The sequence below is a fragment of the Xenopus laevis genome, chromosome 7L, assembly GCF_017654675.1.
Source record: "Xenopus laevis strain J_2021 chromosome 7L, Xenopus_laevis_v10.1, whole genome shotgun sequence".
Classification (NCBI taxonomy): Eukaryota; Metazoa; Chordata; class Amphibia; order Anura; family Pipidae; genus Xenopus; species Xenopus laevis.
The window spans coordinates 78,138,517-78,165,445 of NC_054383.1; the positions used below are offsets into that span (position 1 = coordinate 78,138,517).

At 38.3% G+C, this 26,929-nt stretch overlaps 1 protein-coding gene across 2 annotated transcripts in view; it reads right to left on the reverse strand.

The window, feature by feature from the left end:
• The window catches only part of spa17.L (sperm autoantigenic protein 17 L homeolog), a 66,808-nt gene that overhangs the window by 17,082 nt on the left and 22,797 nt on the right, over nucleotides 1-26,929 (reverse strand). For both annotated transcript variants that reach the window (NM_001197283.2, XM_018224237.2), the window contains 1 exon segment: nucleotides 17,122-17,980. In NM_001197283.2, the coding sequence (NP_001184212.1) occupies nucleotides 17,122-17,980 (859 nt within the window).

Consider the following 26,929-nt stretch of genomic DNA (forward strand, 5'->3'; position numbering starts at 1 on the left):
GTTAGTTGAAGTTCCTAAGCCTGACACTCTGACACTCTGACACTCTGACTTTGCCAACCAGACTGTCCCATCTCAGCCTGTTAGTTACAGTTTCTAATGCTAACGGACTCCTGCTGCACAAATATGGCAGCCCCCTCATACAGGAACATGGGGGATCAGACAGGTAATGTAAAAGCATCATGCAAATATTTTATGGCAAAGTTAGAAGTAGCTTGCAAAGCCAATATTATAATAGATGTAAAAAAAAGTTTAATTTCAGGTGTCAGTATCTCTTTAATGGTTTCTAAATTTGTGAGAAGTCAAGGTTTGAATCTTATCAAGGTGAACATCAGAACTTTTCAAGTATATTTATACTTATTTATTAAATACTATTTATAATTTATGTTGTCTTTCCTGTGTGTGCTTTTAAATGCAAAATTGAACAGAGCTGAGTATCTTAGAAGCGCTTAGTGGAATGTTACAAATTGCTACTATATCAAAAATATATAGTAGCAATTTGTAACATTCCACTACTGTGCAGAAATCCTTTATTGTAAGTTTAAATGGGTCTTTGCAATGCACAATGTGTTTTTGGTACTAATCTATTCTTGTATAAATCCTGTTCGGGGTTAATGTTTTTATGGGCGTGGTCTATGAGGCTTTTTTGTGGTGATATATTAACTGGTGTGGGAGTTAGCATACCTTATGCTTCTGAGGAAGTGGCGAGACGCCACGAAACGCGTCAAGCGTAGGGGTACAAGTCACTGCTATGATATTGATGCTTTTAATTATTTCTAATAAATGAAGATTTTATGATTAAGCTGCCGATATGCTCCGCAATTTCTGTTTTGTTCAACCATAACTCCTACTACCAGAACCATCACCACATGATTTTCACTTTCGTCTTTTGTCAACTCCACAGCTTTTGATTTTCTCTATGTCTTTATTTACTCACCTTAAACTTTTTATTTCTTTCTACACTGACACAATCACCACTGTTTTGGACAATGTTGCACCCTCTGCAAACCATCCATGTCATGCTAACAGCGACCCTGACACACAAAACACCCAAAGCAACTACAAATGCAGTCCTACAGGCTAGAACACAGTTGGAGAAAAAACAACTCCAACACTATCAATACTTAATTGCTCTAGAAAATATCAGGGATGGCCTCTGCAAAGCTGTCCTACATTTCCACTCTCATATCCAAATAATCTCACAACCCCAAACAACTCTTCAACTCTCTGCTGCGTCCACCCACCCTAACTGCTGCCTTCTCTATCATGTCAGAGGACTGTGCTAGTTAGTTACTACACAAAAATAAAAATATCCGCATGGATATATTGAACAGAAAGTAGAGTGCACTAGCATACATTCCCTTGACTGCTGATTCACTCACATCCTTCTTCATGCTGACATAGGAGACCATCTCTTGTCTCCTCTAACTACTATACTAACAAATGCTCTCTTAGTCAAATCCTGTCTCATCTGAGTATTTCTCTTTTACCCCTTCTTGCTCTAACTTTTGCTTTACTGTTCAATCTCTCTCTCTCTCTTTCTATTGGCATATTCCCACAACCTTTCACACATGTGGTCATCAAACCTACCATTAAAAAGCCTTCACTGGATCCTACAATCCCCTTCAAGTATTGACAAAGTTCTCTTCTATTTTTCTCTTGAAAATCACTAGAACAGCATGTACACAGGAACTCTACATCTGCCCTAGTTACCCATACTGTATGTCTTACTTCCTCTCCCTTGTAGATTGCAAGATCCTGTCGTCTCCTAACAATGTGCAAATGCAACTATCTATTCTGGAGAAATGTTTGTAAAGCATTTTGGGAGACAATTTCCCTTTATTAATAATAATAATAATAATATAATAGCTCAAACAAGGTATTTTGTGCACAGATGTACAGTATAAACAATACTTTTTATTAGTAAAATAGCTCCTTTCTATTTTTACTTTTTGATAAGTCCTGTTGGGTGTATGGGATGTTTCAGAGGTTATACAAAAAACAATAAGTTTGCTATTTGCATTCTGTTATTGTGACATTTAAGAGGTGCAAATTCAATAATAATTATTTATGTTTGTATCGGATATTTGAGTTACCTGAATTAAAATTATGAGACAATAAAGACTGTTTCACTGCTGTTTTTGACAGCATTTGACAGGCACTTTAACAGTGACAAGTGATTTCTTAAAAATGGAATCTCTACTAAGGGCTCTTACACACAGGCGTTTTTTGCTATGCTCCCGTGTTCCGTTTTCTTCCGTTCGGCCACAGGGGAGTGCAGGAGTAAACACACGCAATTATTGTCAAGGGGGCTATACTCACACAGACGCATGTAAGCGCTAAATGAAGGTGGGACGCAGCATGTTGCATTCCACTTGCGTTCGGTGCTTACATGCGTCTGTGTGTAAATGTATTATGGTATATATATATATTTCCCCAAATTGTAATTTATATATAAAGGGCATTTACAGAATGGTGCTTTTACACATCACCATTAAAATGGTAAAGGTACACTGTCAAAAACACTTGTCAGTGCTCCACATAGCATTATACTTTGTCCGCCTGCGCTGCTATTGGCGCTGCACTGAATATGTGAACACAGCAATGTCAGACAGTGCTACTATAAGAGAAATTGGATGGGAGGGGCGGTCTTGTTTCTGTAGTTCATAATAAAAATGAAGAAAGTGCCAGGTTGGATGGATGCTGGTGAGAGGGGAGGTTGCACATTGTGGAGAAGGAGGGGCCTGATGGCAGACAGTAAAGGTGGTTAAAGGACATGAAAGAAAGGAAACTGACTAAATACAATGTTTGAGGGACTGGCACACAGTCACTGAAACCTTTAATAAAGCATTGAGGGCTGGTACTGAGACTATAGATGCTGTTATTTGTGCATGACAGTGAAGGTGCTGCCTTGATCATTGAGGTTTTATATTATGGTCAGGGAACTCCTCTACAATTTACAGTAGGAAGTATAATATGCTCTATATAACTAAAAATATATGGTTAAGTACACTGGTGAATACAGACCAGCACTGGCTGGATATTTTTTTTCAAGAGATAACATAATCCACAGAAGCAAGACCCTTGACCCCTGTATCAGCACTGACACCTTTGCTCAATATTGCATAAGCAAGTTGCTTTTGAACTTCAGGGACTATTTTTTTTTAACCCAAATTAATAAAGTAACTGTGCTACCTTATATGATTCAGAATTCAGTGGATGGCTAATCTTTGACAATCATTAAGCATTTATTTTACATTTTTATAGAAGCGTTATGACTATGGTTGCACCAGATCCAGCATTCTAAGATTCTGCAATGTCCTCAACCCTAATTTGCATTTACAAATTAGCAAAATATTTAAAATTCCCATTTTTTAAATTGCAAAATGTAAAACATAATTGTCACATTCAGCTGTCACATAGTGTTATGTCATGTAATATTTAAGGCTCTGATCAGGTTAAGCCAGGACCAAGTATTTGTCCGAATCCTGTGAAAATAAACACTTGGATTTGGCCCAATCCCAAACCAAATTTGGGATTTGGGGTATCATTTACTGTGACCCTTGACTCTTAATAAGGCTGACTTGTTTCTATTACTATCTTTATTCTGGTATTGCAGGTAAAGCACAACACAGGGAGACAGAAAATCTGCCTGACCACCTTCCTATGGTAGATGAATAATTTTGAAAGAAAATCAAAGTACTGTATTGTTTACATTAAACATTTAGGGGGTTATTTACTAAACTTCAAATTTATCTGGTTCGGCTTTAAAACTTTAATGTTTTGAGATTTATTATACCCTGATGCTGCAAAAAGCCTAAATCCGAAAAAAACATATCGAGGTCCTGTCAATTTAAGATGCACTAAGCTCAATTTGAAGTTATTGGTTACTGGTTTGCAATGGGTTTAGTCCAAAAGTCTGACTTTTTCTGGGTTATCGGGCAAAAACGCGAAAAAAAGAGTGATTCAGGAAAAAAGCCAGAGAAATTTTAGCCAAATTTGCTCGATTTTTATAGTTTTTTTCCGTGATCTAATTAATTTGGGTTATTTTTTAATTAATAGGGTCAAATCAAGCATGGGGGTTTGGTTGTGGTTTTTTTAAATAAAATATGAGAAAATTTGGATTTTAGTAAAAAGAAAAAAAAAACCTTATTGGGGGTTATGTAATATTAGGAGAAAAGTTTGCAACACAGCTTATTACCAATAGCAACAAATCAGCAGGTAGCATTTACTGGACACCTGTTTAAAAGCAAATATGTTATTGGTTGCTATGGGTTACTGCTCTTGGGCAAATTGTTTTTTATTACATACACGGCTTAATTTATAGCAGGTGACTCATTCCAGTCAGGCTTTTGTTTCCAAAGGTAATGGCAATTAGCTCCCATAGGATGCCAGCAGCCTGTTTGTTTGGCGACTCCTGGGGGTGATCTTGGTACTTGTCTAATGTGAGACAGGGGTGTTGGATATGTTGATTAGCTTCTTTATTTAGTGGACTGTCTCTATGTCTTCCATATTGTTTTGCATATTTTATATATATTTTATAGCCCATGTTTATTTACATATGACAAACAATACAATATTTTCCAGCCTTTAAAAGACAAACAATGCAACATGTTCCAGTCTTTAAAATAAGTAGCACTCTGGATGTGCAAGTGACACATGCTATATTACTATTTTCTAACATAACACAGTTTATTCACAAAATATATAAACAGTGTATATATTTTTTACAATTGCAACTGATTTTTTAATTTTATTCCAGAGTCGAAAAAAAAACACAAAGCAATTGTGTTTAAGCTTTATCATTCCTTCCTCAGCCTACTGCTGAATATTGTGGGAGAAAAGACCATTACATTAGCTACTGCTTTTACCTACTGAACATCATTTCACAAACAAAGTAGCTAGAGGGTGCACTGCATGGTGCTAAGAGGCCTTTGTGCAAAGCTTAATTAGACAGGTTTGAAAGAAGCAGAACTAGCTAAATTATATTTCTTTGTGCAACAATTGCTTTGAAATTTGTATAGTTTGTATTTCTTCCAACTTCCCCAAAAAGGATTTTATATGTACATGACTAAAGCATTTATCAGAAGCCTGATTAGATCTTTTAGCTATTATACTGCTAACTTTAACAAAATCATGGGTTATACATACTATTTCAGAGTCTACCATTACAAAGGTATACAATTGCACACAAAACAGCCCAGCCTGCGCCCTTTCTTTTCACAGATACAACAAGATGGCCCCAGGTAGCCAGGTTTCTGTCGACCATAATTACCATATACCTGGATTTTCAAATTGCTTGGAATTACTTTATTTATTGTCACCATTAAAATGAATATAGGCATCTTCATCATGACATAATAACAAGACAATATAAATGTGAACTATAAATAATAAGCCACCAACCCCGACAGCTACCAGGATCCTCTCACTGATGGATGTAGAGCTCATCAGGGGCTACCTCCTCATATATAATATAGTCTATGATTTACAAATACTCTACAACAAAATGTCTTAATATTTATTTATCCATTAGTTTATCAAACAGAGATGGATAATTCATTTTATCCCAGAAGGCTACAAAGCCTTGTACATAATCTGTATAATCTGATTATACCTAGATGTCTTAACATTATAGCGAGAGGTGCTCTACTGTGCTTCTTTTATCCACCACTGAGCTAAATCCATACCCAGTATTACTGATCACTTTTTAAGTGATTTTATAAGGTTCAGCAGATACAATTACAGTCATGTAAGGACTAAGAAAGCCTGTACCAACAGTTTCTAGAGTATTAGAATTGTAGCACTTCATTTATTACAATATGGGCTACTTATGTTATTTATTTAAATTCCATAAATGCAAAGAATACATTAGCAAACCATGCAACCACATAAATAATCGTGACCTGGGGAGATCTCACCAACTGGAAAATGTTATGTTATATCCACACAAGAATTGTTATGTTTGCAGAACGTTATTGCATATTCCCCATTGTATATATGTAAAGCTCTGTTTACACCAGAAGTTGCTCTGGTGATTGTGACAGAGGTGGCCTAAAATACCTAAAACTAAATTGGTACTTTTATTTGGAAATCTGAAAGTGGCCAGTTTTGGAATGGAGTTCCTATATTTATTTTGTCTGGGTGTGTGTGTGCTATTCTTTGCAGTAAAGTTAATCAGATCTACAGTGGACTTCTCTTTGGTTGCTCAGTTTTATTTTCCCTTTGTAACTTGTCTGCATAAACACCAGCTAGCCCTGGCTCTTTGGAATGTTAACAAATGCTACACCATATTTATTTCATGTACCCCCAAAGTTATTAGTAATCCCTGATCTAGAAACCAGAAGGAGCCTTTCTTGGTGCCATACCTTCAACCCGCCCTGCAATAATCCTGATCCTATCCATCCACTGTGGCTCTCAAAGATCAGACAAGAGGTTGTGTCAAGTCAAGAAGTGGGTGTGGTTGTGGCAGAATCACTGGCTGTATGATTGCCAGTCAGTTCATGAATTCAGAGTATTATATAAATATTGGGGAAGTTAATGTGAAAACTAATTGCTAGAGTATTGCCAGAAACTAGACAGATCCTAATTCCCATAAAACAAATTCAAAGCTACTCAACAAATAAGCTTGACATCCAAAATACTCTGTTTTATAAACAATATCAACAGTGTTTTTACTCAGATGATAAACTACATCGTAAAAACCTTTGTGATGTCTCCATGTCTCCCATGACCCCCATGTAACCGGAGTTCATGTCAGGAATGGGGAGGATGAATGGGACAAGAGCAGTGTCAGTAACACACATAGGACTATAAAGGGCTGCAGGATGTCAGAACAGAAAAGAACAATTAGTGGCAGGTTATTAAACTCGGTAGTGGCATGTTACTAATAAATGTGGGACATATCAGTATTCCATGTATGACACTTCTGACTTCCAATAGGTTCTGGAGGAGATAAGAATTGTCTTTGTCATAATGATGTAGATGCTCAACCTGAGGTCCACAGATTTCAATAAATTACAAATCCAAAGATGCCTTATACTTGTATTGGAGAATGTTGGCAAGTCAAAAAAAATTTTGGGACCCAAGGGTGGCCATCAATGCATTAATGGGATATCTACCCTATCAATTTTCATATGACAGCACTGAGTTTGAAGATGCAGATAATATCCCAGTCAAAAAAGCTCTAAAACATTTTGTTTTATTTATGTAATCTTCTTACTACCAGCCCCAGATTTATATTTGAAATATTTGGAAGAATTACATACAAACAAGACCATAAAAGCAGTGCTGATTACATCATTTACAACAAATTGCACATACTATAAACCAGAAACCTGCCTGTCAATAATGTAAACTTAACAAAACTGTTGTGCTCTATTTCTCCAGGTTGCAGCTGTACAATAAAAGGTGTTTAGAAATATAGGGCAGAGAGAAGTCACCTTCAAAGCACTAACCCATATTTCTCCTAATAACAAAAACACAGCCTCAGATGTGGAAGCCACTATGTAAAAATAATTGTTTAATTAAATGCACCTCCAAAAAAGAAAATTGGGAAAATCAATTCGGAAAAACATACTTCTAGAAGACAATTAGTATACTGGAAAAGTCTTTCATATTCAAAAAAATTACATTTAAAATAAGTCCGAAATTTGCTGACACGAAACAATGAACATTTATACAAGAGGATTTCTAAAAACAGTATTTATACAATTAACCTTAAAACAGAAGAGTAAAAAACACTCACTTTTATGTATTTATATGTATATCAACGAGTTTAAAGGTGTGTATGTGTGTGTGCATGAACAGTCTGTGAATCTGGAATTTAATTCCCATAAAACTGCAAAGGTTAGCAGAGACAAAAGATACAGGATATAGTATTATGTTGTACATAGTATACATACTATCCGAAACAACCTACAAGGCTCGTTATAAGACAGACATGAAATAAAACCAATTATTTTTTTTTGTCAGAGCACATTTTCTGTCTTAATGATTATTTCAACAGTGTTCAACACCCACACAGCATTATATCCACAGCAACCAAATCCATCCCTTCTTAATTAAAAAATACTTAAGTGCACAGAATATTCTGTATTGTATAGCATATAAAAGAAAACACAACAAGTCAGATCATTTACTGTACATCAAAAGTTCAATTTCACAAGGCAAACATAATACAGCTACTTGTTTTACTGCTAAATTATCACTGATTTTGTCTACACACAGACACACACACACACATATATATATATAGAACATACTGCATTCATTAGATATTTTTTTAAATACTTATATGAAATAAATACATACATGACAGCAATCCATGTCTTGCACGATGTAGAGGAAGGTATTTCACTGTGGTTGAGTAGTGCTAAAATGTTCTTGTAATGCTGAAACCTGAATTCCTCCCCCCCCCTGTTCTCATGTGTCTGCTTCCACTGCTCAAAGTCACGTTGTACAAATGTGTTTGCAGAATTAACATAATTTATCTAGGTTGGCCAGCATTAAACTATTACTCTGATATCCACGGAAAGAGGAAGGAAATTTCTTACTCCCTTGATATTTTCCTCTGCCAGTAGCAGGGTAAACTCATTTAGGATTTCAAGACTATAAAAAGACCACTATTCATCTTTATATTTCCAGTTTTCCTCTGGTGTTTGGCATAATGAGAGTAACAAAAAAGTACTGGTTTGGGAAAAGTACTGTAGGAAACTGAACATTATGTAGCAGAATAGTATTTTATGATCTTTAGCAGCATTTGTCCTGAGTGAGATTTATAAACAAAGCATCCACATTCAAAGGGATAGCTTCAGTTCACATGGTCTAATCATATAAGGGACTTTACGGTTATCTAAAATTATATAGATTAAAAAAATATAAGAGATATGAACAGAAAAGGCAGACAAGAGGTATACATAAAGGCTCATTTACTACCACAGCTGAGGTTACAGTCCCCCATAAATTAACACTGTCGCTGTGAGCATTAAAGGTATGATGCATTCTGAGTAAAAAACATGGTGAATTCCATATGAAATTGCACTTTGCATACTACACTCATTGTAAATGAGACCTATAATGCCCAAGAGGCAAAACATATTTAAATCCTAAAACTTCACATATTTTGAGAAAGATAAAAATAATATTATGCATGTACAGAGTGATTAGCCTTGTAGATAGAGTAACAACAAAAATACGGTTGTGTTACTAAGAATGCCATGCCCTGATATCTGTTGTAGTTATAATGAAAAAGCTCTTCTCCATTAATCATTGATTAAACTCTTCTCCATTAATCATCTACAAGAATGTTCAAAATCAATCAACAATGAGGCGTGATTTGGGCAATTTTCTCAATCTAACATCAGTTCATAACTGTACTGAAGGATGTAGTTGATTTGGTCAAACATGGTAGAAGGGGCACATACTAATACAGGTAGCAAGCTATCTCTTTCATTCAGCTTGAGGCAAATAAGTTACACTGAGAGAGACCAACCTCTTGCGTCCTGCTGACCACATATTTATGAAAACAACAAGATTTTCTAATGCTATTCTTCTGGACTGGCCCACAGGCTGGAATGATTGATGTAGAGGTGAAAGATAAAAAGTGTTTTAATTTGTATAAGTCTTAAAAAGTATCACCAAAATGTTTTTTTCTTCAACAACTATGTAATTGCTCTCGAAGTGCTGCTCCAAGAAGGTGTATCCAGAATTCCATTTCCTGCAAGCACTTGCTTTCTCAGACAGCAGCCTGACTAAAGCTCCATTGCTAAAGATTTATGTAAGAGGCCAAAAACATATAGCAATTGTATTTAAAGGCAACAAGGATTTATATGTTACCTTTTTTCTGAAATATGTAGGAATATTATAATTGGCTCCATTGCATTGAAAAATGTTTAGGATGTTTAGTGTGTAGGGTGAGCACAAGCTTTAATTTTGCTGTTACATATATATGATCTTTATATGATCTTTGTAACAACTCCAAACGATTATTGTGGTAATATAATGCAACCAGGACATATATACTACAGGTTTACCATCCGTTATCCAGAAAGCTCCAAATTACAGGAAGGTCATCTCCCGTAGACTCCATTTTAATGAAATAATTAAAAAATACATTTCCTTTTTCTCTGTAATAACAAAATAGTAGGGATGCACCAAATCCACTATTTTGGAATCGGCTGAACCCCTGAATCCTTCACGAAATATTCGGCCGAATACCGAACTGAATCCTAATTTGCATATGCAAATTAGGGATGGGAAGGGGAAAACTTTTTTGAATTCTTTACCTTGTTTTGTAACAAACATTCACGCGGTTTTCCCTCACCACCCCTAATTTGCAAATTAGTATTCGGATTTGGTTTGGCCATGCAGAAGGATTCAGCTGAATCTTGCAGAAAAAGGCCGAATCCTGTCAGAATCCCGAACCAAATCCTGGATTCGGTGCATCCCTACAAAATAGTACCTTATTCTTCATTCTAACTATAATATAATTCATCCTTTTTGGTGGAAAAATCTTGTTGGGTTAATTAAAGTGTGGAGATCCAAATTATGGAAAGATCACCACGACTTGGCAAAATGGACACTAATTTATATCCACACAGGCCATTGTGTGTAAGTTGTTAACAATTCTTAGCGGGAACCCACTTTTACACATGTTGCATTTTGTGTAAAAGCATGGAGATTCGAGTCTGATTTATATACAAGAACTCTTCTTCTATATTCTTAAAGTCTCGAGTAATGTAATGCATTAAGCCCATCTCTTGTGTTCATGCTGGGCTCTCTGGAAGAAACATAAAACATACAGTACTTAGGTCCAACAATAGAGCCAAGCTGGTAGTGAAGTTTTCCCTCTGAAGGCTGTATCATCAAGCCTGCGTGTTCAGTGAATAAGAACTGGAAATGCAGGTGCACAAGTCACTTTGTACTTGAAGCGCTGACTGATGTATAGTTGGTCTTGCATTATATTTATATTTAAATATTTTAAATATTATATTTATATTTTTATATTTATATTGTGTTCATGCTCATTTTAATAGTTCTTGTAATACATGCTGCATCTGTTAGCCATTCTCTGAGCTATATGTGTGGGGTTGCTGGAAGGTATAGCTCAACCCCAACTACAGATACTGTATCCCCTTAAACTGGGGGTCCCCCACCCTTTTCACCTGTGAGCAACATTAAAATGTAAAAAGAATTGTGGAGCAACACAAGCATGAAAAATGTTCCTGGGGGTGCCAAGTAAGTGCTGCAATTGGGAATTCGGTAGGCTCTATGTGGACTGGTAGCCTACAAGAGCATCTGCTTTGCTCACAAGCCACTGGTTGGGGATCACTATCCCTTCATATTCACTGATATCCCTTTACCTGCCACATTAGCCCTGACCCTTATAACTAATTATTTGGGCTTTTGTTTCAGCAGGAGACAACGCTGCTTTTAGTTTATGAGTAAATTATAGGAGTATTTTTTTTATATTTAAATGACAAAAAGCTAAACATGGTTCAACAGTGCTCATGGAGAATATTGTAGCTGCAGTACATCCCTAGGCCATTCCCAATGAAAGAGTGAAACATTACAGTTGTGGATTTACTAACTGGCTAACAAAGTGGAGTTTGCTAGCATACAACTGAGCTACTTTGAGAGTAGTAGGGCCAAGTAGCAGGAAGAAGCCTAAACTATTGACAGAAGAAGAAACGTAACATTCAAAGGTTAATCTGTTGCCCACCTGCCAAAGCATAGCGTGGCCAATAGAAATATACACCTCATGCATGCTATGCCATATGGATATTTATCTAATGCTGTGCAAAGCCCTATTTACTGTGGAACACTGATCACAGGTGGTCAGATTATGAACCCAGTTACACTATGCCCAAGATATCTTAAAGTGGCAATGGAATCATTTTCACTCAAGGTTAATACTCAGTTAACATTTAACTGATTGCTTTGGCTCTTGCTTTTTTTTTTGGTGGGTTTTGCTTGAGAACTCAATCAATTCAAGCGATTCAATTTTTTTTTTTGCCAAAAACTCGATCAATTTGAGTATTTCAGTTTTTCCCTTAGAATTCACTGATTAAAGATTTTTTCCATTCAAGTTTTTACATAAATTAGAAACCATTTGAGTTGTGAGTTATTTTGAGTGTATTTAAAGTCTAAAACATATATATAAAAGCTGCCTAGCAATTTGACATACATTTGAATGTTAAGGTAATGTTCAGGAGCCTTGCCTGAATCTATTTTCATTATCATAATTGTTTTTGTTAAGGCAGCATGATACCCTATTAGTGACTGATGGGTAGAGCAGAAACCTAGAGAACCCAAAGAGACAGGTAGGTTTGGGTGAATAATCAAAGCCGTAGGTGTGGGTTTGAGCACGCAAAATGTTAAGCATGACCCATTCCTGTTGGTTACTAATTTGTTGCACCAACCCCCTCCTCAGTATCTCATTACCCAGTAAAATCATAAAGAAGAAGTTCACCTTAATAATAATCACTTAGTCTGCTGCAGACAATTGTATACAATAATAATTTATTAATTCATTTATTAATTAATTATATTTTCATTGTATTTTTTGTTTGCTAAACAAATTAAGCCTATCAATCGACTTTTGTTTTTGAATGATTCCTAGTATGAGGAATTGCATTAAAATCTTTCAACATCTTTCTTGCCCAAAATCCAGATATTGCACAATGAGTCATATCTCAAAAAATAGAAAAGACTGCAGGGAATAATATTGATTCAGAATGAGAAGAAGAGCAAATATAGCACCAGTTCTTACAGCCTAAATTTCAGATGTAGAAGAGTAGGAAAAAAAAATACAAACCTAAACCCAAATATTACTGCTCTGAGGTGCATTATTGCTGTTCATATTTATTGATGTCACTGTGATATGTACTTCATCATTATACACAGATCAATATATTTATGCAGAAATTGCAAAATAGGTCATCTATTTAAGGATGCTGTGTTTTCATTTTCTGCAACTGGTAAATGAAATATTGCTGCCAGAACTCGGTATTTGAATTTGCACTAATAAGAGTACAAATGTCACTGGAATGGATAATGTAATACGCCTACTGTTCTAGATTGCAAAATGAAAAGTAAATCCCACGGGACTCAAGAAGAAAACATATCTGGAATATGTTGCTTTATATACTGCCCTATAGCAAAATCTGAATTTATATGCTGAATTTTTCCTGCATCTTTTACTATAACTTTATACTTGATGACAGCTTGTCAGCGTCCTCCCTCAATATGTTCCAAACACTACAGCTACAATCAGCTAACACAATCCCAAATTTAGCTATGTCTCTCACCATCTCAAATCCCTCTGCTGCCAATTAAATTAATAAAGGAGAAACACAGCATTGATGCAGATTGCTAAAACTGACAGAATATACTCCTCTTATTTAACCTGTTATCTCATATACAGTATATATATATATATATATATATATATATATATATATATATATATATATGTGTGTGTGTTTATATATAACGTTTCGGCGCTGGTTGGATATATATATCCAACAGCGCCGAAACGTTAGTCCTATGCTGTGTTATTTTCAATAAAAACTTTTTCATATTTTTCAGCCCTGAGAGTGCTGATCTTCTTTGGATGGATATATATATATATATATATATATATCTATATATATATATATATATATATATATATATATATATATATATATATAATGAAAGCGACCGCACTCACAGGACTTTCACAAAGTGACGGCTAGAGTTTGGTAGCCGAAACATTGAGGAATAAACGTCTCTTTCATTTATTATATTTTTACCAGCACCAAGGCGGCAAACTTTTTACTGTGGAGTGCACCAGTGTGGGTCTATATATATAGTTTATAGTATAGTATATATGTTTTTAACTTTCTTCCTCTACCCTCTATATATTCCTTTCTTTTTTCCCTTCCTATACACCGTACATGCCAGACACCACTAAACCTTCTCAGTAAATCTTGGCCTTTTATGCATCCCTCAATTGGTAATATGTGGGTCATGAATGAAGTAACTGTCTCATCGAGCAATCACACAAATGGCAGATACATATTGTGGCAATGAAATTGGACCTCTGGACGAGGTAATATGGACAGTATGGCAATCCCATGATCTTGCACTGAGACCATTATTGAGGCACTGCTGCATAGGGAAATAGACGACGCTCCATTTATGCACCTGTAAATGCCTAACTATATGGCAGAAGTGATATGCTTAAGTGAATGGGTTAAGGCCCTCAGGTGTGAGGGAAGCACACACCTAGCTTTATACTATAATCACAATCAGTACAGTTGCCGGCTTGCCTTTATCAAAGAGTGCTAGAGTGCTAGCCAAAACGTCAGTTCTTTTTAATAAATAACTTTTTCACTTTTTAAGTGCAGACATTGTAGTTACCTGTATGTATAATTCTATAATACACAAGAGCCACGAATATCTTGTAAATTATATCCTTATAAACGGTGAGTTCTGATGTCATTTCTGTCACATGACTCACTGAAACTTGTGTATTATAATAAATAAAGTACCCCCAGTTGCGAAATATGAGGCTATTAGAAGTTACCTCGGAGTTCCATAACCTGTATAAAAACGCTCAGATCAGATCAGATGCAATTTGAGTGTAGGACTGGCCAGATATGGGATGACTTTGACGTAGTTGGCCAGCTTAAATATATTGCAATATATGGACAAACAATCCCTGTTTTGTTTAAAGGGTAAGGCATTTTTCAGTAGCAGTATGCACAAAATGTCTCTGTCTTAAATATATTGATAATGGGTTGAGTGCAGAGGACTCTTGTATTTGTCTAAATGTATCTTGTGGTCACAGCCTCATTGCACCCCCGCCTAATATTTTTAAAAATTAGTGGTGAACACAACTTTCCCTTGTTTGTTTTTGCATGCTTTGTACAAACTTTGTAACTAAAAGTGTCTTTTTTTAAGAAAGTTACAGTTCAGTTGTGCAAGAATATTTTTTAAGGGGGTTATATGTTGAGAGTGCTGGGGTAACTTGTTTAGTATATGTATGTGTGTATGTATGTGTGTATATATATGTATATATATATATATATATATATATATATATATATATATATATATATATATATATATATATATATATATATATATATGTACATATGATACATCGAGTCCAGGATTCGGTTTGGTATTCGCCCAGGATTCAGCCATTTTCAGCTGGATTCAGATGTGGCCGAATCCTTGTGCCTGGCAGAACGAATACTTAAAATCATGTGACTTTTCATCACAAAACTTTGTGCGCGGCTCTATTTTCCCCTCCCCCTCTCCGATTTGCATATGCAAATTAGGGTTTGGATTTGGTTTGGTATTCGGCCGAATCTTTCACAAAGGATTCAGGGGTTGCTTTCACCTATTCAGTTATCCATAGTTTATAAAGAAGAACCTGTTATTTTGATAAATGAAAAACATTTTCTATGTATTTATATGAATATTTTATCATTTTAAATGCACAGACACACACACAATTACCTATATATAAAATAGAAAGAGCAGGAGAACAAGGTCCTGAGGAACTACCCCAGCCCCCTACAGAGGCCTCTCTCCCACCTCCAGAACCACACCACTGGTAACTTGCTGTAACTTTTCCCAGTCATCTTGTGCCACCCTGTGTCTTCTTTATTGTGATCCCCCATAGAAGCATGAAGCTGATTCACACCTTCCTTAAACTGTGCATGCTCCATGTGAAGAGGGCCCAAAGTGAAATGAAATGGCACCAGCTAACTCAGCTGCATTACTCTGCATTTTTAAGTCAGGAAAACTTATAGCTGCTGTTCTGCAAGACCCCAGCTGTGCAATTTGGGAGGGAAATGTGAAGGGGCCAGGAATTCTTTTTCTGTTCTCCTTATTAAGAACAGCAAGTAGACAGATGAATAAAAACTAAAGGACATGGAAAGATTGCCTTGGGTTGATGCCCAAATAAAAAATAGCAAAACAATTTCCATCATACACTGGAATGACTTCCGAAATACACTTAAATGATTCAATCCTTTTAAGTAATTTGTAACTGTTTCTACAGTTATGCAGAAAATCATGATTTTTATGAAAAAGATACAGAATTTTCAATGGTATGTTGATGATAGGTTTATTATTAGACAATGGACCCGTTAAAGGAATTTCATTTTTTGACTTTACATCCCCTTTAAATAACCTCCCAGTTGAATTGTGAATATATTCGAATTTAAAAAAATTCACATGAATTCGAAATTTGACCTTTTGATAAATGGGCCTCAAAGTGTTAGAAATACCTCTGTAGAAGAAGTGGAAAGCTTTACTCTGAATATTTCCAAGAGGCAAAATAGACTTTGCCTCAGATCTACTTTTTATCCGAAGCTAAATAATTTTAGCATGCAAATGTGTTGTTACTTACAGTGCCATTTGTGCTATGAAGCAAATTTCTCAACTTGCTTCTGAATTTAGAGTGAAAATTCACCTGTTTAAGCACGGGGAGCACAATTGTACACTTTGCACAAGTGTATTTAGTGTGCTGGACTAAGGCAGCAAACCCACATATTCACTTTTCATGTAACTATATATTTTTGAAAATCCAACATTCTATTTATAGTAATTTGATGCCATCTTAATGAAATATGTTAATGCAGATTCAGAGCTTATCAGGTTATACATTTTATACAGGGATGTTGGAATACCACTAAGTCTCATGACATATCTAGCTCATTCTATGAACGTTGGTGCGCTAAGGGTGTAGCCCCTAAAGGAGCTATTTCAATTCTATACTTACAATTTAACACACCAGCCAGATTACTATGTACAATATGGTTTTTCTCTGTTTCAATGCACAATGAACGACAGACGACTAATCTGTAAAAATCTTTTTTTTTTCCTCACTATAATATGCCTACTGTATCCCTTTACATACACATTGTGAAAATGTTATTCAGATTGATATGTATGGTATATAACTTCTCATGTCAATAAAAAATATTGAAACAGGAAATATGCTAATGCACTAAATGTTTGTTAGAGCATAAATATGAAAGAAAAAAAATATTTAGCTTACAGTTCATTTCATTGTATATGAAGATTATTTCAATTAGATGTTAAAGTAGATGTAACACTTACCTCTTTAGGAGATTCTATGTTACGTCTATCTGCATGTTCAGGATCAGGCTGGTTACTCTCAATAATGTTATGTAAAGGTTCAGGATCAGGCTGGTCACTAGGAGCATCTATGTCAGAGGTATGCAAATGTACTGAATAGACCTGTTCATTTACAATGTCCATGTTACTGTCAGTTAATGAATCAGACTCTTTACTGATAATATCTGGAATACTGCTAGATAAATAGTCAGGAGCAAGCTGGTTATTTGGGCTTTCCAATTCATTGGTTTGGGAATATAAAAAATCATGTTGAATACTGTCACCTGGGCAATCAGCTGTAGCATTCAATTCAATATTTTGTATTTCACTGGTAGAGGACTGATCCATTAGATATGATGAATTATCACCTTGTGTAGTTTTTTCCCTCTCTTCAGTGGTTATCACGTGCTCCTCTTCATCTTTTATTCTATCTTCTCTGTCCTCAGAAACAACCTCTTCAATATTGTCATCTTGCATAATGTCTTCAGGTTCTTTGATCTCTGATTCTGAAACTTTGTCAGTTAGTTGTTCTTGTTCAACTTCTTGCTCTACTGAGTCTTTCAGTCTAAGGTTATTAAACTCCCTTTCTATCTCTTCTCTGTCACCTAATTTTATTTCTTCATCCTGTATTTCCTCACCCCTTTCTGTGATTTCTTCTTGTAATTCTTCTCTTTTCACCAACTCATCTGCTGTTATAGAGTCTGGTATCTCCACCTGTTCCTCATGTATCTCATTCTCATCTGCTTTGCTGTTAAATCCACAATCCTCATTTTCCATCAAAACAGATTTTGCCTCTACAGCTTGATCAGTATCTTCATGTTCAGATGAAGATTTCAGATGGCTAAAATAAAACAGATTGCAAGCCAATCTTTATAATAAACCAAAATATATGCTTATATTCAATATTGCGCACAATTTACAACACACAAACAGCAGGACTTTCTTTGAGGACACTCTTATAGCAAAAACTCATCTAATGTTGCACACAGATGCTATAAAGATCATAAAAATATGCAATGTTTTTAAATAGTATCAATGCAAGCTTATTAAATAAAAGGTACTCAATTCTGCATAATTTTATAAAAAAATATGGTGTTATGACACTGGCATTGCAAGTCATTGCTAATGGATTTAGGCCATCAAAAAGTCTTTGGGGGAATGTAATTTTAGTTAGCTCAAAAAACATTCACAAATACCATTGAGAATGTTGGCAACCATGTTTGTTTCCTTTGTGACTTATTACTGACCTCAAGGACTTCTCATAAATTTTGCAACCAAATGGCTTTTGCCAACATGCACAGTGTATGTAATAAAATTTCACAATTGCAGCGTATTTGGCAACAAAATATTTAATAAAACTCCAGAGCAGGTGCTAAACCTTTGCTTAGCAATGTAATATTCACCAGCAAATTATTTTACATTGCGAGCTGCGCTAGACATTCTCAAAAACACCATTTTAAACATTGCTTGTGATTTGTAATTACATTCCCCCTCTTGTGTTTTACATCTATATCTACCACTGTAATGAAATATGCCTTTTCATTGCCAGCCTTGGCTAATGGAGGTGGAGGCCATAAAAATATCTTGTGTTTTATATCTACAGCTGTGATGAATTATGCCTTTCAGGCACATGAGCTACTGTGAAATTCACTCTTGATATTTCCAGAGGCTATTTGTGATTAGGTGATTAGCGAAGTCAGATGATGTTTGTTGAGATCTAGTATTAGATCTAATATTAAATATCTAGTATGTAGAATATCTAGTTTCTAGCAGTATCTAGTATTTAGAAGTATCCAGTACTATAATATAGCTCATACTTTACTGTAATGTAGACTTTTTGTGTTTATGAGACCCATTTTAGTATAATTTATTACAATTCTCAGCCTTGATTCTTAAAGGACAGTTGTAACATTATGGCTATATTAATAGTTGTGGAAAGAGTCTGATATTTTGACTTAGTAGACTATAGGGTCCTAAACTTTGCCAATAGCTCCCTTAAGGTACCATTCATAAGTAAATTATAATCATCAATGCTAAAGTTAGTCATACGCAAGGGTACACAAATGTCTAAAATGGTGTGACTGTTTTAGCACAGTCTGGTTGAGCATTAACATAAAGAGCAAAACCTTAGAAATGGGATGATTTATAACAATTTATTTTTAATGACTGCTGGCAGGCTGATCATTCATGTAATGATGTCAATAGGGAAAACCATCCTTTGCCACTATCATTCTATCCTTACCAACAGGTTATTTATACATGAAAGATATTGTTCTTTGGAACAGCTTAACTAGCATGAGATCTAGGGGTGGACATTAATTTGCTTTTTCCAAGAGATTCTGGGAACCATAGAGGGATGTTATAGATGTATAAAATATGTTTCTAGATCTATAACATTACTAGGAGGTAAGGGTGTCAATTTGAATGATGGCCCAAATAATGTCTTGAACCCAAAATGTGACCTGTTCTAAAAAAAAATACAATATTACCTACAAAAACAGAATATTAAACAACAATCAATGAGTAAATACATAAAATTTTGGGTAAATGTCTAATTAAATGAAGAAAACGATAAATACTTACAATGTGATCCCTACAGATTTTTGCAGAATATGACAAACTTTCCTAAATTAACTACATGGGATTCAGAATTGGGAGTAGGATATCAATCAAAACTACTAAGAAATATTCTTGCTTTATGAAAACAATTTGAGCACTGAAGCCTACAACATATATATCAATTTGGATGAAAACAATCAAATTATTATTTGTGGGGAACTGTATGTATGTTTTATATCAATAAAAAAATATTCCTAAAATGAACAGCACCCTACTTTACCATTTGAACAAGCATATTTAACTATTATTGCAGAAATAAAATTGCTTTATTCTTAAAAAAAATGTCAAAGACTATATCTTACTCGATACACTGTGAAAAATAATAATGTCAAATCAATGTTTATGTGCTAATTCTATATTATTTAAAATACTGTAAAAAGCGAAAGATTGGACCTGTAGTGTAACTAGTAGTAAACCCTTATGCAAACAATTCTCTGGAGGGGTCCAGCGCACAGAGATCCCTACCCAGTCCCCACCAACCCACTCCCTGCCCCCTGCTGGTGCCTTCTGCCCACCTGTTACCTCCCTCCCTGCAGATAGGAGAGTGGCTGGGGAGTTCTTTATAACTATGTTCTACTAGGACAGGAACTGATGTGAAACATCACTATTAACATAATGGATAATAATACAGTAATATATGTACTATTTTAAAGGTTATTACACTGCGTTAACAATTAATGAAGCGTCCAATCCAGTGACTATAGTGGAAGCAGACCCCATGATCCAGGACCCCTGTCCCCCCCCCCCCCCGCAACTGTGGGGTCTGCTTCCTCTATAGCCACTGGATTGGACTCTTCATTAATTGTTCAGTGTATTAACCTTTAAAATAGTACATATATTACTGTATTATTATCCATTATGTTAATAGTGATGTTTCACATCAGTTCCTGTCCTAGTAGAACATAGTCTAAGGTCCCTATTGCATATACACACATTGTAGTTCATTTTTTTTCAGGAGTCCGTTAACTTGCCTCTATATTTTTGGAGTATAACAGGAAACCATATGGCCTAGAGGAGTGGTGAGCACTGTGGTCCTTAGTTTCCAACCTGGGCACCATATGCAAGGAGTTTGTATGATCTTGCCGTGTCGCATGTGGGTTTCCTCCATCCATATACATTTATACAGTACTGTCACGGCCAGCACCCAATACCAGAACAGGTGCCAAGTACCCTGGTCTCGGCTCGGCTTCACCAGTAGTGTGACCACCGTTGGGCTTCGGGAGGAGCCCTCAGTTACTTGGGTGCCACCTGGACTTAACGAGGGGTACAAGGCAAGATGTTCTGGCTAGCAGAGGGGCACGGCAGGTAGCAGAGTCTTTTGGGCCGAAGGTCACGGTACAAATGGAGCAGGCAACAGAATCGTCAGACAGGCTGGGTCGAGGCAGGCAGATAACAAGAAACGTCAAACAGGCAAAAGGGTCAAAACCGGGTGATCAATCGAAGGGTTAAACTGTAGAGTAGTCGTAAGCAGGCGAGGTCAGGATCCAGAATTCAGAATAGTCAAATAGCCAGGCAAGGGTCAAAACAGGAATCAAACAGGTTCAGACTGAGGCAAACAGATTAGCACAAGGCTCAGAAGCACCAGGAATATAATCCTATCACGGGCAAGGTGCTGTGGACATTATGGGCTTTAAATAGTTTGAATTTCGCGCCCTTGCGCGCCTGCGCCTTTAAATGGAAGGAGGCGCGCCGCGCGCGCGCCCTAAGGAGAAGCTGGCGCGGCTTAAGAGGAAGGAAGGTGCGGCGGGCGTCCCTGCCGATGGCGTGCTGGACGACCCCGCCGCACAGGTATCCTCACATTACCCCCCTCTCCAGGGGGGCCACTGGACCCCCAGGCTTCTCAGGAAACTTTTGATGGAATTGCTTCCTGAGACGGTCAGCCTTGATGTCCACAACTGAGACCCAAGAGTTCTCCTCGGGGCCATAGCCCTTCCATTTAATCAAATACTGGAGCTTACCCCTAACCAGGCGATAATCAAGGAACTCTTGGATCTCAAATTCAGGTTGACCCTCAACCAGTACTGGGGGAGGAACAGATGACTGCCGGATTTGTGAAGCTGGTTTGAGAAGGGAGACATGAAAGGAATCAGAAATTTACCAGGTAACTTAAGACGAACAGAGGAAGGGTTAATTAAAGCAGTGATGGGATATGGACCAATGAATTTAGGACCCAGTTTGAGAGAGGGCACCTTCAACTTGATATTCTTGGTAGATAACCAGACCAAATCTCCCACTTTATACTGGGGTGCCTCTCTATGGGATCTGTCAGCAGCCCTTTTTTGAGCTGATGTAGCTGCAGACAGAGATTCATGCACTTGAGACCAGACCTTAGAAAATAACTCAACAGAGGAATTGGCAGATGGTACAGGGGAACCCGACCCAGAGAACGAAAAAGCTTTGGGGTGCAGACCATTGACAATAAAGAAAGGGGATTCCCTAGAGGAAGAATGAGTAGCATTATTGTATGCAAACTCTGCCCAAGGTAATAGTTCTGCCCAAGTGGACTGGTTGTTGGACACATAACACCTGAGGTACTGCTCCAGTGACGATTCACCCTCTCATTTTGGCCGTTGGTTTGGGGATGATAAGCAGTGGAAAAAGATAACTCAATCCCCACCAAAGAACAGAAAGCATGCCAAAACTTTGAGACAAACTGAACCCCCCTGTCAGAAACAATATTTTCGGGAAAACCATGTAACTTAAAAATGTGATTAACAAACAAATCAGCCAAGGTTTTAGCAGAAGGGAGGTGTGGAAGGGGAACAAAATGGCCCATCTTGCTAAACCTATCCACCACCACCCAGATCACAGTTTTCCCCTGTGAAGGGGGCAAATCAACAATGAAGTCCATCGAAAGATGGGACCAAGGTTTTACTGGAATGGATCTTTGGCAGACTGGGCAGGAATTAACAAAGGCCTTTGCATCCAGTTTGAATGATGGCCACCAAACATGACGGGATAACAAGGACACCGTTTTAGAAATGCCAGGATGCCCTGCCATCTTAGAATCAAGCAGATGCTTGAAGAGGGAGCAATAGAGAAGAAAGGTCAGATTCAAGGGTTGCAATGATAACTTCCCTGGGAATAATGGGAGTACACTCACTAGAGTCAGAAGAAATGGATTCGAAACTCCTAGAGAGTGCATCCGCCTTGGTGTTTTTAGTCCCAGGCCTGAAAGTCAAAGAAAAATTAAACCTTGTGAAAAATAGAGCCCACCTAGCCTGCCTTGGATTAAGGCGTTTAGCAGACTCTATATACAATAGATTTTTATGGTCAGTATAGACCGTTACCAGATGTTTTGCACCCTCCAGGAGATGCCGCCATTCCTCAAAGGCCCACTTAACTGCCAACAACTCCCTGTTACCTATATCGTAATTCACCTCAGCAGGTGAGAATTTCCTGGAGAAAAAGGCACAGGGATGTAATTTGTTGGTAGTCGGGTGCCTTTGAGAAAGGACTGCCCCAGCTCCTACCTCAGAGGCATCAACCTCAACAACAAAAGGTGGTGCAGTATCGGGGTGTCTGAGAATAGGGGCTGAACTGAACTCCTTTTTGAGGAATTCAAATGCTTGAACTAGCCTCAGGGGGCCACATGCTGGGGTCAGCACCCTTTTTAGTCAGATTATTGATGGGGGCCACAATGAGGGAAAATTTTTTGATAAACTGCCGATAATAATTAGCAAAACCAAGAAATCTTTGGGTTGCACGTAACGAAAGGGGTTGGGTCCAATCCAGGACTGCTCTCACTTTGCCTGGATCCATTTCTAGACCCTTGCTGGAAATGTTAAACCCCATAAACTGAACAGAAGAAACCCCAAAAGTACATTTCTCTAGTTTCGCATAAAGATTATTCCCCCTTAGCCTTTGTAAGACTTCACAAACATGATTTTGATGTTCCTTCATGTTGGAGGAAAAAATAAGAATATCATCTACGTAGACCACTACGAAGATCCCCAGCAGATCCCGGAAGATGTCATTGACAAATTCCTGGAACACTGCGGGGGCGTTACAGAGACCAAAAAGCAGAACAAGATACTCGTAGTGGCCATCCCTGGTGTTAAATGCAGTCTTCCACTCATCACCCTCCCTTATTCGAATCAAGTTATAAGCCCCCCTAAGATCGAGCTTTGTAAAGACTTTTGCATTTCTAACTTGATTGAAAAGTTCAGAAATTAGAGGGAGAGGATAGCGATTTTTTATGGTAATCTTATTGAGCCCCCTATAATCAATACAGGGGTGAAGACCACCATCTTTTTTCCCAACGAAAAAGAAGCCCGCCCCCGCAGGCGAACTAGAAGGTCTGATGAAACCCCTTTCTAGGTTTTCCCTTATATACTCCTTCATTGCCTGGGCTTCGGGCAAAGAAAGAGGGTAGGTTCTACCACGAGGAGGAGTGGAACCAGGAATAAGGTCAATTGGGCAGTCATACTGCCGGTGTGGAGGTAGAGTTTCAGCAGCTTTTTTTGAAAATACATCAGCATACTCTGCGTATGCGGCAGGTAACCCTTCAAGAGAAGTAGTTGCCACCACTGAAGGAAGGCATACCCCACCACACTTGGAACCCCATTGAATAAACCCCTTTGAGACCCAGTCAATCAGAGGGTTATGCCTCTGGAGCCATGGTAATCCTAAGATTAGGGGAGAGGAAGCACCCTCAATGAGGTAAAAAGATATCTCCTCACAGTGCAGATTGTCAGTACACATAGAAAGAAAAACAGTTTGTTTTGAAACCACACCTGACCCTAAAGGTCTTTTATCCACAGCCCATATTCTCATGGGGGTAGTTAGAAAAACCAAGGGAATCTTGTATTTAGCTGCAAAAGCAGCATCCAGAAAGTTTCCCTCCGCCCCAGAATCCACAAATGCAGACACCTTGACAGAGCCCGTAGGCCAGGTTAGTTTAACCGGAATCAAAACCTTGGAGGCAGATTGGGGAGAGGAGACTCCTGCGCCCAAATGGAGCTCCCCTTCTCCATTTAGGTTAGGGAGCCTCCCTTTCCTCCTAGGACATAGGTTCAAGAAATGACCCTTTTCCCCACAATAAATACATAAACCTTGGGAACGCCTGCGTGCCTTTTCCTCAGGAGTTAGATGAGAGATGCCTAACTGTATAGGTTCCTCCTGAGATAGAGGCACAGAGGGGTTTGAAAACTTAACATTGGTCACCATATTACACTTAACATTAGTAACCCCAGAATAAGTAGAACCACCCCTCTCACCCCTTCTCTCCCTTTGTCTCCTATCTACCTGGGGTGAGGTCATCCAGGTTGGAAGATAGGGGGTAATTAACAAGACTGTCCTTGACAGGATCAGCTAACCCCAAACGGAACTGACTACGTAGAGCCATGTCGTTCCACCCAGTTTCCACTGCCCACCGGCGGAATTCAGTGCAATACACCTCCGCATCCCTTCTCCCCTGGCGCAACGTACGAATCGCGGAATCGGCAGAAGATGTGCGATCCGGGTCATCGTAAAGCATTGCCATGCTGTTAAAAAATGCCTCTAGGGAATAGCGTGCCGGGTCAGAAATAGGCAGCCTTAGGGCCCAAATTTGGGGGTCACCCGAAAGCAGGGTCATAACAAACCTTACTTTCTCCTCACCAGATGAAAATGAGTGAGAAAAGAAACCAAGGTACAGTTTGCATGCCTCCTTAAACACAAAAAATTTGGTGCGATCCCCACTAAACTTTTCGGGGAACACAATTTTGGGTTCGTGGGGTCTGGTAGAATTACCCCACATAGCAGAAGAACCCACAGGAGAAACAGGAACAGGAAGCTGCTGCGGGACTTGCGGATTCTCCAGCTGACGGGTTAGATTGTGAAAACCCTGTAGGAGATTGTTCTGCTCCCGCTCATGGTCCTCCAAGCGCTGTAGCAAGGTGGTAAGAAGCGCTTCGGTGGTAATGGGAGGAGTTGAAGCAGGAGGAGCAGCAGCATCATCGTGACTTTCGTCCTCCATGGCCCGTGATAATGTCACGGCCGGCACCCAATACCAGAACAGGTGCCAAGTACCCTGGTCTCGGCTCGGCTTCACCAGTAGTGTGACCACCGTTGGGCTTCGGGAGGAGCCCTCAGCTTACTTGGGTGCCACCTGGACTTAACGAGGGGTACAAGGCAAGATGTTCTGGCTAGCAGGTAGCAGAGTCTTTTGGGCCGAAGGTCATGGTACAAATGGAGCAGGCAACAGAATCGTCAGACAGGCTGGGTCGAGGCAGGCAGATAACAAGAAACGTCAAACAGGCAAAAGGGTCAAAACCGGGTGATCAATCGAAGGGTTAAACTGTAGAGTAGTCGTAAGCAGGCGAGGTCAGGATCCAGAATTCAGAATAGTCAAATAGCCAGGCAAGGGTCAAAACAGGAATCAAACAGGTTCAGACTGAGGCAAACAGATTAGCACAAGGCTCAGAAGCACCAGGAATATAATCCTATTACGGGCAAGGTGCTGTGGACATTATGGGCTTTAAATAGTTTGAATTTCGCGCCCTTGCGCGCTGACGTATGATGTCAGCGCGCCTTTAAATGGAAGGAGGCGCGCCGCGCGCGCGCCCTAAGGAGAAGCTGGCGCGGCTTAAGAGGAAGGAAGGTGCGGCGGGCGTCCCTGCCGATGGCGTGCTGGACGACCCCGCCGCACAGGTATCCTCACAAGTACACAGTGAAACGAAACAACGTTCCTTTAGGACCATGATGCTACCCACAACATAGATGTATCAGACAACAGACAAAAAGTGCAAAAATATGCCACTCCTGCAAGACAGGACAACATAGTGCAGAGACAGGACAAGACAGTGCACACTCAGCAGATTTAATATGTTAATTAAATAATGCTAAACATCAGACATGATGGGTGTATCATTGTGATATGATAGTAGAAAGAATGGAGTGTGTGAGAGAGACAGTCCGGTCCCTGAGTATTCAGGTGCCTTATGGCTTGGGGGAAGAAACTGTTACACAGTCTGGTAGTGAGGGCCCGAATGCTTCGGTACCTTTTTCCAGATGGCAGGAGTGTGAGATGTGAGAGTGATGGGTGTGTTGGATCAGCCACAATGCTGGCGGCTTTACGGATGCAGGGAGTGGTGTAAATGTCCGTGATGGAAGGAAGAGAGACACCTATGATCTTCTCTGCTGTCTTCACTATCCTCTGTAGGTTCTTGCGCTCCATGAAAGTGCATTT